The following is a 14,664-nucleotide window of genomic DNA, read 5'->3' on the forward strand; positions in this document are numbered from 1 at the left end:
TGTTATGCTGTTAGCATGAGGGAAAGGGGTTTGGTCTGTCTTTAAAAATGAAAATTGTCCCCCTTGAAGTGAAAACTTGTTTTCCTAAATATCATTTTTTTGTTGTTGTTTGTTCGTTAAGGGATTAAAGGATGCTGCTTTATATAGGGACCATGTTTAGAGACAGTGAATCTTCTCAATCTGCCTTTTTTTTTTTTTTTTAAGTGTTACGTTATTAGACCTCAGCTTGCAAATAGTCTTGCTTGTCAGAGAGGACCATAGTGACCTGTTTCTGCTTCCTGGGGTATTTAGAAAAGAGTCATGCTGCTTTTGTCTTTTTTTATTTCATAAACTATTACTGCTGCTCTAAATAAAATAATAGATACACATCAATCAGCATAGTCACCTTTTATTGTTGATTCAACTACTAGGTTTTTGCAGAATTCACTCTGCATTTTATTTGACTTGTACTTGAATAGTCTCAGCAGACTTAATTATATTAGTGAAAAAGCACTTTCAACAAAATTATATGCTGACATCCCATAATTCATACTTACAGATTTGTGAAACAGATTTATGTAAATCTATCAAATTACTCTAGGTGACATTATTTTTTTTTAAATTGAGATTTCATTTAAATAGTATTTGTAGAAAATTTTCATATGAAAAGTTTTATATGAACTGCTTGAAAAGGAATGTATCTCACATCACTCCCTTAGAAAGACAGAATTCTGTCACATTTGAGCATCTTGTCTCCTTTTGTTCTGTAACCATCTGGTGCGATGTAGGGACATGGATGGGGAGCATGTGTATAAGGGCATCTCTCTTCTCAACCATAAGTTCCTGGAAGGCAGACGGCTGTTTCTTCATTTGTTCATCCTCCTCCCTCCCCCCAATTAGCTTGTTCGTTCATTCATTGTTTCCGTGAGCATGTTAATAATCTCTGCTGCTGCTGCTGCTGCTAAGTCGCTTCAGTCGTGTCTGACTCCGTGCGATCCCATAGACAGCAGCCCACCAGGCTCCGCTGTCCCTGGGATTCTCCAGGCAAGAAGACTGGAGTGGGTTGCCATTTCCTTCTCCAAATAATCTATGCTAGGGTCTTCTATATCAGGATCTATGCTCAACTTCCCCTTGCTCAACAGTCTGAGCAATGGGATGTCCAAATTGACTCAGTACCCATATGTAGTAAGATAAAGGTGGATAATACAAGGGCTGTGGAAGGACTAGGAAAGGGCACTGAACAGTGAGCACTGGGAGTGAAACAACTTACAACAGGAAAAGGTCTTAGACAAAGCCTTGGGGCAGTGCTCCCCAACCTTTTTGGCACCGGGGACCGGTTTTGTGGAAGACAGTTCTTCCATGGACCTGGGTGAGGGGCTAGTTTTGGGATAATTCAAGTACATTACATTTATTGTGCATTTTGGAGAGTTGGACCATAAAGAAAACTGGGGGCCGAAGAATTGATGCTTCTGAACTATGGTGTTGGGGAAGACTCTTAAGAGTCCCTTGGACTGCAAGGAGATCCAACCAGTCAATCCTAAAGGAGATCAGTCCTGAATATTCATTGGAAGGACTGCTGCTGAAGCTGAAGCTCCAATACTTTGGCCACCTGATGCGAAGAGCTGACTCATTAGAAAAGATCCTGATGCTGGGAAAGATTGAAGGCTGGAGGAGAGGGGACGACAGAGGATGAGATGGTTGGATGGCATTACTGACGCAATGGACATGAGTTTGAGCAAGCTCCAGGAGTTGGTGATGGACAGGGAAGCCTGGCATGCTGCAATCCGTGGGGTCGCAAAGAGTTTTAGACATGACTTAGCGACCAAACTGAACTTAATTTCTATTATCATTACATGAACTCTACCTCAGATCGTCAGGCATTAGGTCCCAGAGATTGGGGACCCCTGTCCTAGAGGAGAAGATGTGTATTCCAGGCACAGGGAACTGAATATGAGTTTCAGCGTATCCATAGTTGTAGGAGTCTTAGAAGTGAGCAAGAAACTGATGATAACCTTGGAAACCAGATTATGATTGGGATTTTCTTCTAGAAAGACTGGTTTTGGAGTTAACAGGAGTCTAGTGAAGGGATGATGGTTAGGGTACTGTAGCAGTAATCCATGTTAGAATAGTATGTGAGGACCTGTACTAATGCCTGGGGGTGGGGGGTTGGAGGGGTGGGGCAGATTTAGCTGGTAGAACAAGTAGGATGTGATACGCCAATGGTAGAATGTGCACTGGAATGAATCTGCTTACACAGCCTCCCTAATAAGACTATGAGCTACTTCCTTCAGGTCTTGGATCAAATGTTACATTCAGGCCAGGCCCACTCTCATCATTATATTTAGGTCAGAGGCCCTGACCCCGCACCCCCAGCTCTCTACTCTGCTTCTTTTTTCCTCTTTAGCCCTTATTTTCTTGTAGTATGTACTGTAGGGCTTGTTCTTTTGTTGTCTCCTAACTAGAATATAAATTGTATAAAGAGGAACTTTGTGTCTCTGCTGTATTCTCCAGGATTAGCAAAAAGTAGCTTTTCTAAAATCATTGAACAAATGAATGCTGAATGTTGGTGAAAAATATGTAAGATGACTTTTAAATACAGAAGTTTATTTTTCACAGTTCCATGTTGAGAAGGATCTCACTTAATATTGGTTGGATAAAATTAAATTAATGTACCAGGTTTGTAATCAAGAATTATGGTGATCTATTGCCTTTACCTTTAAACCTGAGGGGGTAATTTGATATTCGGAACATTGGTAGTAATTTGAAATAGAAAAGACTAAATAAAGTGACCTTTGAATTAAATGGGTTCAGAAGATTGTGTATTTTTAATTAAAATATGCAATTAAATTTTTAATTAAAGTGTGCTATTAAAAGCAATGTAGGTGGCAAGGGAACGGCTGCTGCTTTGAGTTATGCACAGTTTGGGATAAATTGGAGTTTACTGTGTTTCCCACTAGCATTCTGTCACTAAAGAGATTCTCTTCCTGTTTTCCTCTTCCTGCTCTGACGCCCCTGCAGCTCAGTGCGCCTCAGCCCCATTCAGAGACCCTTGGAGTGTTTCAGCTCTGTGCTTTAGATCACTTGACCATGGTTCTAAGCAGCCTGTTTATAACTGTTCTCCTTTGCCCAGGAGCAGTTGATAAGGGATTTTTCTCTTTTGTGAAGAAGCCATCCTTCTCTGTGGCATGTATTTAGATTAAAAAGAAGGGTGCGAAACAAAAGCCATTCACATTCACACACTGTACAGAATGCCATGTGCTGAAGTGCAGTACTAACCTGGAGTTTAAGGACCTGCTTGAAGTCATAGGCCTATGACTGTTCAGAAAGCTTCTTCTGTAGTGACGTTCTAGAATCCCTGCCACGGCTGTTAGGACCAAGGCTAGGATGAATGGTTTCAAAATCTCTGAGGACCATGGGGCCACAGGTAGCTTGTGAGGACTAGTGAAGTTGACCTTATTTTTGATGTTCAGCTACCAGAGGAACTTCTTGACTTCTAAAGAGGATTTATTGGTCTTGAAGGCTTTTTTTTGGGGTGAGCCTTGGCTTTGTTATTTTGTTCAGAATTTCTTTTGATCATGGTGGTTTCCATAATTGTTACACTTGGAATTTAAATGTAGAGCTTTATAAGTTTTTTAAAGAAGTGATTTTTGGTTTTGAGATTGTCAATATGCACATTCTAAATTCAGAATGACTTGAAAAATAGATTTGGAGGATATGGATAAATGACGCTTGGTTTCTGAGCCTTCCTTGGTAGTTTATGACTGTTACTAGCTGATGCATACAAAAGTGGGAGAAAGTGGTTCCAGGCTAAATATTTTTTTCTTTATGTTTGACTTCCTTCTGCTTTTCTTTTTTAAAAACCTGCACTCATAATAAATAACCTGAAACAGGCACTATATAAATCAGGTGACTTTACACTGTCATAGGAATAACAGCGTAAAAACTCATATATACTGAAATTGATACTTGCACAAGAAGTACTGGAATTTAAGACAGTAGGCAGCTGTCTCAAAACAACTTTTTTTTGGTAGAGCTCTGTTAGAAAATGCGTGGTTACATTATATTTCAAGCATACTGAAGATGGTCCAGGTTCATATATAAACTAGTCGTGAATTGAGAGAAGAACATAGTGTTTGAGATTTTTGGATTCGAGTTCTGATGACTACTTTCTGCTTGTTTGTTTTTTTTTTTTCCTCTTTGATTTGAGGATACTGATCGACCTTACCCAGCTTCAGATACCATTACTTCCTTACAGAAGAAGAATGAGTATCTCACAAGATCAATGTGAGGCTAAAATTAAACACTAAAACACCACACAGCTGAAAAATGAGAATGGGGAGAGGCTTGCCTATCTTTGTATCATTTGTGATACCTTTATATATTTTAAGCATTCAGTACATGTTTGCTGACTTGATTAGCTCACTTGAAAATGAAAATCTGTGAAGTTACTAACTCCCTTATAGTTGCAGTGCCAACATGTTGGTGCATCTACTGCAGTGGATTTAGGAAAGAAGCCGTTTAGCAGCAGTTATCTCCCTTCATATTATTTTGCTTAGGGTTGTGATAACATTTTGCTTACCTTAAATACTAATTGATGAGTGTTGCTCTTCCTAATACCGGCACTAAAAAAGTTAGAAACTTTGTGTCAGAGAGCTCGTTTAGGGATAAATATTGTTTGAGTGTACTCAGTTTCCAATAGTTGAAATTTGGTTCAGTTCAGTTCACTCAGTCGTGTCCGACTCTTTGCAACCCCATGAATTGCAGCACGCCAAGCCTCCCTGTCCATCACCAACTCCCTGAGTTCACTCAAACCCACGTCCATCGAGTTAGTGATGTCATCCAGCCATCTCATCCTCTGTTGTCCCCTTTTCCTCCTGCCCCCAATCCCTCCCAGCATCAGAGTCTTTTCCAATGAGTCAACTCTTCGCATGAGGTGGCCAAAGTACTGGAGTTTCAGCTTTAGCATCATTCCTTCCAAAGAAATCCCAGGGCTGATCTCCTTCAGAACGGACTGGTTGGATCTCCTTGCAGTCCAAGGGACTCTCACGAGTCTTCTCCAACACCACAGTTCAAAAGCATCAATTCTTTAGTGCTCAGTGCTAGCCATGGCTGCTTGAGGGGGTCAGATCAAAGACTGACCTAGGTCATCTGATGGTGACATGGATGACATCAAAAAGTGTTAGTCACTCAGTGGTGCCCAGCTCTTGGGATCCCATGGACTGTATGTAGCCTGCCAGGTTCCTCTGTCAATGGAATTTCCCTGGCAAGAATACTGGTGTTGGTTGCCATTTCCTTCTCCAAGGGATCTTCCCAACCCAGGGATCGAACCCTGGTCTCCTGCACTGCAGGCATATTCTTTACTGTCTGAGCCACCAGGGAAGCCCATTGATGACGTTGCCTTTGGTTAAATGAATAACAGCCACTGTGCTTCTTATTCGTGCATTTAGCAAACTTTTTGAGTGCCCCCAGCGTGCTAGGAGTAAGAGCTTAGAGGAAGGGCAAGAGATGGCTAAGCAGACAGGATTTTGACTTTACCCAGCAACACAACTCCAGCAGGCCCCTGCTGTTCCAGAGAGTGACTTCAGTAGGCAATGAACTGTTCCTCTGCAGTGATGGATAACTTGAAGTATTTAGAAGAAAGACATCTACTAATGTTTTACAAATGCATCTGTCAAAAGGCAGGCAGTCTTCATTGCAGAGTCACTTCGTACCCAGACCATCAGCACCTGGCCCTTCTTAGGGCTCCCAGAATCCTTATTTGCAGTCTCAGATTCTCTCTCACTATTAAAACTGTGATTTTCAGCCTTGATTACATGTGTTAGAGTCACTAGGATTTAAGAAACCTGGTTTGAAAATTGAAAAAATTTTTTCAATTGAAAAAAAAAAAATTAGGGGAAAGGGACTGAGACACCACTTTCTGTTTTTGTTTTTGAAGTGCTGTGGATGATTCCAGTGTACCAAGATTGAGAAAGGACTTTGATTAGAAACTGGTAAAATGTAAGTGAGGTGCCAGTAGATAGGAGAGATGGACTCAGTGCTTGATAATTTGGTTTATTTTGTTATAAAATAGCAATGTGGAAAACCACACAGTGTTCACTTTGCCTTTCCTTCCCCTGTTATTTTGGTAGCATCTTGTCTGGTTGAATTTTAAATGAATGTGTATAAACTCCTTAACATGTAGTAGATATGTTATTTTTCCTTTATTTTTTCACTGGAGTGGTCTATCTCCATCGATAGTGAAAAGTTCTCATCACTGACTCGGCAGTCTCATTGGGTAGGAATTATCCACGTTCTAGAAATAAGGAGGTTAATGACTCAGAGAGGTTAAGCTATTTCTTCAAAGTCACACAGCTGGTAAACAGCGGAGCCAGGATTAGAACTTATGTGTGTTTATCTCCTAGCCCATATTCTTTCCATCATAAAGTGCATCCTTGAGCAGCCTTTTTAATGTTCAGCCAGTTTGAATCCTGGTCAGTGGTAACAGGACTGCAGCACATTTCATGAGAGGCCACTGTGCATGCAGTAGGCACATGATAAATGTCAAATTAGAAAAAAGCTGAATGCTTAAAACTTTAGTGATTCACATGCAACTTTAAAAAATCAGATCTTTGAGTAAAACACAATTTCTGTGAGTAGTGTGAGGAAAAAAGTTAATGAACTTAGTTTTAGGTCTCCCCTCACCCCCTTTTATAAAAATAGGAAAACATGTTTGATCAAAGAGTATAAGTTAGCAGTGATTATCCCCTCAAAATGATAGTGGTCCTCAAAATATAATCACAAGTTTTCATGGTTATTAGGTATTATATTTACTCTTCTCTCTCCCTCTCTCTCTTTGTATATGTGTGAGGAACCAAGTTAGGAAAACCAGAGTGGCCTTTCTAAATACCTGTATTCATCAATACTTAGACTTAAGGGTGCCACTTAAAAAAAAATATTCTCTCACTTTGCTATGAAATTGATCCAAAAACGGTAGATTATAGAAAGCATTTGGACCTTTACTGGTAATCTTCCAGGAAACCCTCAGTTGGTTTGGTTTGACTTTTAGTAGACTAAACCTTTTAATGTCTTTTTTTGTCACCACCTTTTTAGTATTTTTCGTCTTGTCAAACTGAGAAACTTTCCTTGAGTTGAAAAATGGAGACCTTTAGGGTTGACTTGACTTGTCTGTGCATTCCGTTGATTCCAGTCTCTTATTATCTCCCGTTCCCTGAGAGTCGGGACACATCGGTGAGCCAAGGGTGAGAGGTCTCAGATGATGGATACAAGCAACAACAGACTCATTAGAAGCAACTCTTATTCCGAAATTTTTCTGTTATTTTTATGTTTTTTCTTTGTTTTCCACATATTCTTACGGGCTTGTATGTCTTCAACCATAAATCTTTGTATTCATATTTCCCTTTATTCCTTAGCTAAGTTTTCAGACCCCTTTAGTAAATTGGATTTAGTTTATTTGAATAAGCTCTTCTCTAAAATTAATCTACTTATGCACACACACACATAGATTACACGTGTACACACACATACTCATGATTCTCCACTATTTTGGACTCTGAAATAATTGTACTTGGTAAAGGCTGTAAATTTATCAGGGTAATGTGTACAGAACAGTGACAGATTCTTGGTTGATGCTTTTCACTTTCCAGTTTTATGTGTAAGGAAACTGAAGCTGAGCAAGTCGTGCCCGTGAAGCCCACACAGCAGCTCCCTGGAGACTTGCACCCACAGTCGCCTTGCTGCTGGGCGCTGGGGCTTAGGCAGGGCATGTGCGATGGAACACTGGGGATGTGTGTTTTTTAAACAGCACAGCTTGCTGTGTGCTAACTGATGTTTAAACTTGAAGCTGTAATAGACAGGAGATAAAAAAGGCCACATGTGTATTTCTAGAATTAATGTAGACTTCTTTTTACTCCTGAGAACATACGCTGGCGTTAATGACAAGACTTTATGCCAGAACGAACGTGGATGTCTGTCATCAGCGGTGGAGAACTAATGTATGCCTTTCTCCCCTTCCCTTTCATTAGGGCAGAGCTTGGGATATGGCTTTGTGAACTACATTGACCCTAAGGATGCAGAGAAAGCTATCAACACCCTGAATGGATTGAGACTTCAAACCAAAACAATAAAAGTATGTTTACATTTTTTTTTTTATATCTACTCACAGAACAGAAGTTGAAAACAATTAAGGTCTCTTTGTAGTTCTTTTATTCATTTTGTGCCCATATAGACACTTCTCTGGGAGGCATAGCAGAATTTTTTGGTTTGTTGCCTGATGGGGGAAACTTTATTCATGAGGACTACATGTATGTACCTGTGCTTAGTCCCTTAGTCGTGTCTGACTCTTTGTGACCCCATGAACCGTAGCCCACCAGACTCCTCTGTCCATGGGATTCTCCAGGCAGGAATACTGGAGTGGGTTGTCGTTTCCTTCTCCAACTACATGTATTGCATTGGGCAAAAAGTTCGTTCAAGTTTTTCCATTACAATTTACAGAAAACCCCCAATGAACTTTTTGGCCAACCCAGTAATTACTTGTGTATTAATTAACAAAGGGACAGAGCAGGAACTTTCTTAGATAAGTATCTTAGATAAGTATCTTACTGAATTAAACTTCCATCCTTTATAGAGAATTACTTGCCTGCTGCTGCTGCTAAGTCGCTTCAGTCGTGTCCGACTCTGTGCAACCCCATAGATGGCAGCCTACCAGGCTCCCCGTCCCTGGGATTCTCCAGGCAGGAACACTGGAGTGGGTTGCCATTTCCTTCTCAAATGCATGAAAAACCGTATCTGTTTCTCCTAGCACAGGGATCGGAGAAGGCAATGGCACCCCACTCCAGTACTCTTGCCTGGAAAATCCCATGGACTGAGGAGCCTGGTAGGCTGCAGTCCACAGGGTCGCTAAGAGTTGGACACGACTGAGCGACTTCACTTTCACTTTTCACTTTCATGCATTGGAGAAGGAAATGGCAACCCACTCCAGTGTTCTTGCCTGGAGAATCCCAGGGACGGGAGAGCCTGGTGGGCTGCCGTGTATGGGGTCGCACAGAGTCAGACACGACTGAAGCGACTTAGCAGCAGCAGCAGTAGCACAGGGATTGACGGTTTTGTTCTGTAAAGGGCCAGGCAATAAATATGTTAGCTTTGCAGGCCATTATCAAATGTAAAAATCATTTTTAGTTCTCAGGTCATAGAAAAGCAGGTCCTTGAGCTATTGTTGGACTCTAGTCTAGCAGATTCAGCTTACTTTGAGGAGACTGACTAGGAGAGTGTATATGCCACACGGGTTATTTTTTTTCTGTTATAGTTTTCTTTTCATGACAAATGGTAAATAACTTTATGGATGTTTTCCCTGCCTTTTTGAGTTTTTGAAATTCTGATGTAAATTCTCTCTGCATAAGAAGTTAATTCAGTTTGCTATGTAGATTTCTTTCCCTTTAGAAGATAAAAGGGATGTTGCCTCTAGCAAACGCTTAGTACACGTGCCATCAATTTTCCCTCTTCTGCCCAATGCAGCCATTCCTGATCAATCATGGCAGCCTTTCTCACTGAGTCTGGATGTGGCTTCCGAATATTTGTCAAAATAGTGTTCCAGACAACCTCTATCAATTGACTAAAGTTGGAACCTATTTTCCACCCTTGATTTAAGAAGTCAGCTCAGACCATAGCCTGGAGTGGTGAGGGGAAGTTAGTCAAGGCTGACTGCGGTATCCATCTTGCTTAGAGGATTGTCTAGGAGATTTCTGCTCATTTTTTCAGGTATCTGGAAATGCAGTGTCATCTTTGTGTTTAAAAGTTGCTTCTCTCAGAGTTGTCAGTGAAGGTAATTCATTAGCCTGGGGTAGTTTTGACATCTCATTCTTTATATTTGTTGGCTCGGAGGGAAGATGCCTCCCACCTCTGTCTCATCTAAAGGAAACTGTATGCAGTGACCCCCAAATATACGTGATGTAAGATGTCTGAGATTCTACATGCTTCTTGGTCAAGAAAACGTCCTAAGTCCGAAATGTCTAATTACTAGATTTCTAGTATATTCTAAGATCACAAAGGACTTGTTTGTTTTGACCTTAGTTTTTCAATCTGGAGTTTCTTTTCTAATTGTCTATTCTTTGCCTACTCTCTGTGTTACAGAGTTGAACCTTTGAATAGTATTTCTAAGTGTAATGATCAACACCTTTAAAAAGAAGACATCCAGTGTCCAGTTACCTTTTCCTATTCTTTTGTGAACACTCTATCCTACTGCAGATTTTTGTGAGGCTCCCCCAGTGTCAGTTGACTTCAGGATTGCTGCTCATGAAACGTGGTTAAGAAAATGGAATATTGATGGTTGGATTGACACACCCTTTCTCCATTCCAGATATAAGCACCCTTGTTTCTAGTGGGTCGGTTCTTTTGTTCTACATCAGTTCTTTTTGCAGTAAGGTCCATACGAAGGTAGAAATGCAGGAGAAATGGGTCTCCATAGAAGAAATGTCCATGGCCTGTGGAGAGACCACTGGTGACAGTTGCTTCCTCTTTGTCTGTCACCGGGCCTTCTCTTCCGGGCCCAGCTGCTCAGGCAGAATACGTGCAAGAAAGGACAGTCATGCCTTGTGGCTTTTATACCGTGACATCTGCCCCTTCTGTTCAGATTTTCTGGGGTGGGGGTAGGCTTGGTAGGTAAGCAGCAGGCTACTTCTTTCCCACCCCTCTTGTGCGGTTCCGACAGAAATATCCAGTAACAGCTGGTAGCCTCAGTTTGGCCCCGATTTGTCTGAGGCAAAGCAGACCATTTCCCAAAACTGTGTAGCACCATTTTTGTCTCTCTGTTCTTCCTGATTTTTTTCAATTAGATGTGTTGTGTGTTCTCATGCAACATCTGAGGCAGGTTTTTCCTAGTGTTCACTGCTTTCGTAGTTTTTTGAAGCTGTATTTAAGCCTTTCTGTTTTCTATTCTGTGAATCAGTTTCTTTTCGCTTTCTGCGGTCCATCCTGGTGGAGGCTCTGAAGCTAATCTTACAAAAACACCACTTTCCTCATAGTGCTTCTCCCTCAAAATTCTCTTCTGTCCCCCTACTGTTTTACCATATCATTTGGCTTAACTTTGGAGTGACCCAGCGTTATCACTGATGACTGTTCTCCACAGTAGTCAGACTGGCTCTTCCATGGCAAGCTCATCTTACTCACAGCCTCTGCATATATGCTTTTATGGCTCCCCTGGCGTATTCTTTCTCACTCAGTGTAATAGCAGCCATCCTGTCTTTTGGAGTCCATCTGAAGTTCTTCTTGCTGCTGCCTTTCTGGGTTTTTCTACCTCAGGTTGGGTCTCTCCCTTCTTTTGAAGTAGTGCATGAGGGATCACAGAAGTTTGGGGATTGAAGGGAACCTGTAATATAGTTCAGACTTAAGCATTAACCTTTACCCGCAGTAAAAAAGTTGAGACCTATGTGGTAGTCACAGAGTTTAGCTTAGACCAGGCAGTTGAAGTCAGAGCTGTGACTCAAATCTTTGTCTTTTGATATCTACACTGTTACCATGACACCATATTTTCCTTTAGAAAGATGCAACAGAGTAATTAATATATGTGTCATTTATAAGTATACAAGTATTGGTGCATCCTTGAGCTCAGGTTTCTCTCATGTCTTCCGAGCCACCTATGCATTTGGTAGAATTCCTATTTATTGGAATATTGAAACAGTGAATCAAGTGCTGTGAAAGGTTTATTTAGCAGTTTTTCCTGGGGCTTCCTAATAGCATTAGCCCAGTGGGGTTTTGTGTAATAGATGGATGGCATGTTGACAAATAGTCACTATTTCTGCAATGAGTGAAGCAAGAGTCCCTCAGTCACTGAGAAATCTAAAGCAGTTGTTCCCAAACTTGGTTGCAAAATCACAAAGAGGATGAGTTAGAAATACAGATTCTGGGACCCACTTCAGATCTACTCAGTCAGTGTCCAGAGGTAAGATGCAGGAATCTGTTTTTTTGTTTTGCAGGTAATTTTTGACAGTGAGTCTAAGACCTAACACTTAGGAACCGCCAACATGTATATGGGTTCTCTAAATACTTGGTATTTTTGCATGCAGAGTTCCATTTGTTTTCATCTTTTACCTTGATAATCTTGTGGATAATGCTCTTAACTGGAATATAAATCATGATTTTACTTTAATGCCAATTCAGCATTTGGACTAAAAAGAAGTTCATACTGTCTTCACTTTTTAAAAGGTGTGGCTTAGAAATTAGAAAAACTTAATAAGTTCACCTTATGTTAGAGATTTGTTATGTACAGTGGCATTTATAGGTTAAACGTTCAAGATGGCGGTTCTTTTAAGGTTCAGGTTTTTTTCCTGGTTGAGTTAATGTCCCAGCAGCTTACATGGCTGGTGGTAAGAGGCAATCATGATGAGTAAAGCCTGCCTGTGTTATCCCTAATAATGAGCTGGTAAGTAAAGTGTGGATATTACAAGATGTTTTTAGCTTTTGCTACTAGGGAGGGTAGTAAAAAGGGAGTAAATGCACAATTTTTTCCACTCCTAAGGGAAAATGAATTTTTTTGCCTAGGTTAATGATATCAGACCTAGATTCATGCTGAGTAAAACACTCATTTCTGAAAATACTTAGACTTCCCCCCCAACATCAAGTGCTGTGAATAAAGAGAATATCACATATACAGTAAAATTTATATTTTGACTCGAAGCTTCCCCCATTTCTACAGTGGGCCTGGCAAGTTTTATTCCACAAAGTGGCTTTGCTTTATTTGAAAGTAGTAGTTGCTGTTGGGCTTCCCAGGTGACTCAGTGGTAAAGAATCTGCCTGCCAGTGCAGGAGTCACAGGTTCTGTCCTTGGGTTGGGGAGACCCTTGGAGGAGGACATGGCAGCCTACTCTAGTGTTCTTGCCTGGGAAGTCCCATAGACAGAGGAGCCTGGTCGGCTACAGTCCGTAGGGTCACAAAAGTGTCGGACACAACTTAGTGACTAAACAACAATGGAAGGAGCTGTTATCTCAAGGAATAGAGAACTTTTCATCTTTCTTGATAGGTTCCCTTGTGACTCAGCTGTTAAAGAATCTGCCTGCAATGTGGGAGACCTGGGTTTGATTCCTGGGTTGGGAAGATCCCCTGGAGAAAGGGAATGGCTACCCACTCTGGTATTCTGGCCTGGAGAATTCCATGGACTCCATAATCCGTGGGGTTGCAAAGAGTTGGACATGACTGAATGCCTTTCACTCTCACCCCTAGGAATCCATGTCTCCTCTCTCAGAGCAGAAAAAACCTGTCTGGAAATGCTACTAGCATAGAAAAACTGCCTAAATTTGACTTTGATTGAATCGATTTTTCTTAATCATCAGACATAAGTCAGATTAAACCTTACCTTTGCTTAAAAATTATTAATTGACATACATTAATGTGTAATTTCTCATTAAAATAATTAAACTGCCATTTCTGTCTATATGAAAAAACTTAACAATAGGAATATTAATTGAAAATAGTAATGTCTATTCTGTGAAGTGTTCAGTTTAATAGAGAGCAATTAAGTAAAGCTTAATACACCTTTTTTTTCTGAGCTACTGTATTGCTTTTAATTTTTGTTAAATTTATACCTTTTCTACCTGTAGCTTATCCTTTTCTCAATTAGTAAATGTCATGTTTGTCGACTGTTTTTCTGTTTTGTGTGAACTGTATCCTTAATATAGGAGGAATCTATACATTTCTAAAGTTTTACTCTCCCTGATACTGTTTAAGTGATTTAACTGGCTGTATAAGCTTGGATGCACTCGATTTTTTAACCATTTTAATTCTATTTATATCTGTAAAATCTTTACAAATAATGAATCAACTTATCACTGAGTCTATTTATTACCTGAGTCTCTTAACTTTCCATAGTGTTCCAAATTCTTTTCTAAGAAAAGGCATAACTGTTTTTAGTGAACTCATGGCTATCACATAGGATGGTTTGGCTGAGAATGCATTTAGAGGGAAGTGCAGCACCCTCTCCTGAGGCGGTAACAGTTAACTCTTTACACTGTTGAACGTTTAGCAGCCACAGTAACATGTGTACTGGAAAACTTGTCCGTCTCAACCCTCGGTTCATGATTATCTGGGATGGGGGTTGGTTTTTGTCTGTCATTTTAAGTTGTCGTTTTATAAAACTTAATTCCGAACCTGAGGAAATACCTGGTGGCTGCTGCATAAATCGTCTCCCCACTCATTAGTGGAGGGGAGGGCATGGAGACAGGAGTGGGAGTGAAGTTGGACTCTAGGCTTGCCTCTTGTTGGCTGCTCTGTTTAAAGTTTCTGCAGCACTCACTATTCTAGGGTATGGCTTTTATAACAGCAGGAAAGCTGAGAGCTGATACTTCTGCTGGGAAGTTTGAAAGCGGGTGTTAGGGAAATCACATATAATTAGAGGAGAAAGCAGGGTGAGGAGTGGTGTGGAAATGAGCCTGAGAGCAGGCAGGGATCTGAAAAGGTGTGTGTGCCAGGCTGAGTGAGGAGCCTTGGTTTTATACTGTAGGTAAAGGAGGACCAGAGTTTTCAGCAGAACAGTGACAGGATTGGATTTGGGTGTTTCTTAGGAGGGGAAAATCTGCCTTGGATTTAAACTCTGCATCCCTCTGAGCATCTCAAGCCACCTCCAGCTCTTGTGGCTTATTTACATAGTTGATATTTCTCATGAAGGTACAAAGTGTAAATGCTTATGGAAGAAGTGTGGGC

General features: G+C 40.7%; 1 protein-coding gene across 6 annotated transcripts in view; it reads left to right on the forward strand.

The window, feature by feature from the left end:
- Positions 1-14,664, forward strand: part of ELAVL2 (ELAV like RNA binding protein 2) — a 141,552-nt gene that overhangs the window by 90,268 nt on the left and 36,620 nt on the right. For all 6 annotated transcript variants that reach the window (XM_024996059.2, XM_024996060.2, XM_024996061.2 and 3 more), the window contains one exon: positions 8,001-8,104. In XM_024996059.2, coding sequence (XP_024851827.1) covers positions 8,001-8,104 — 104 coding nt within the window. The remainder of the gene's footprint in view (positions 1-8,000; positions 8,105-14,664) is intronic.

Source organism: Bos taurus, chromosome 8 (assembly GCF_002263795.3).
Source record: "Bos taurus isolate L1 Dominette 01449 registration number 42190680 breed Hereford chromosome 8, ARS-UCD2.0, whole genome shotgun sequence".
NCBI classification, from domain to species: domain Eukaryota; kingdom Metazoa; phylum Chordata; class Mammalia; order Artiodactyla; family Bovidae; genus Bos; species Bos taurus.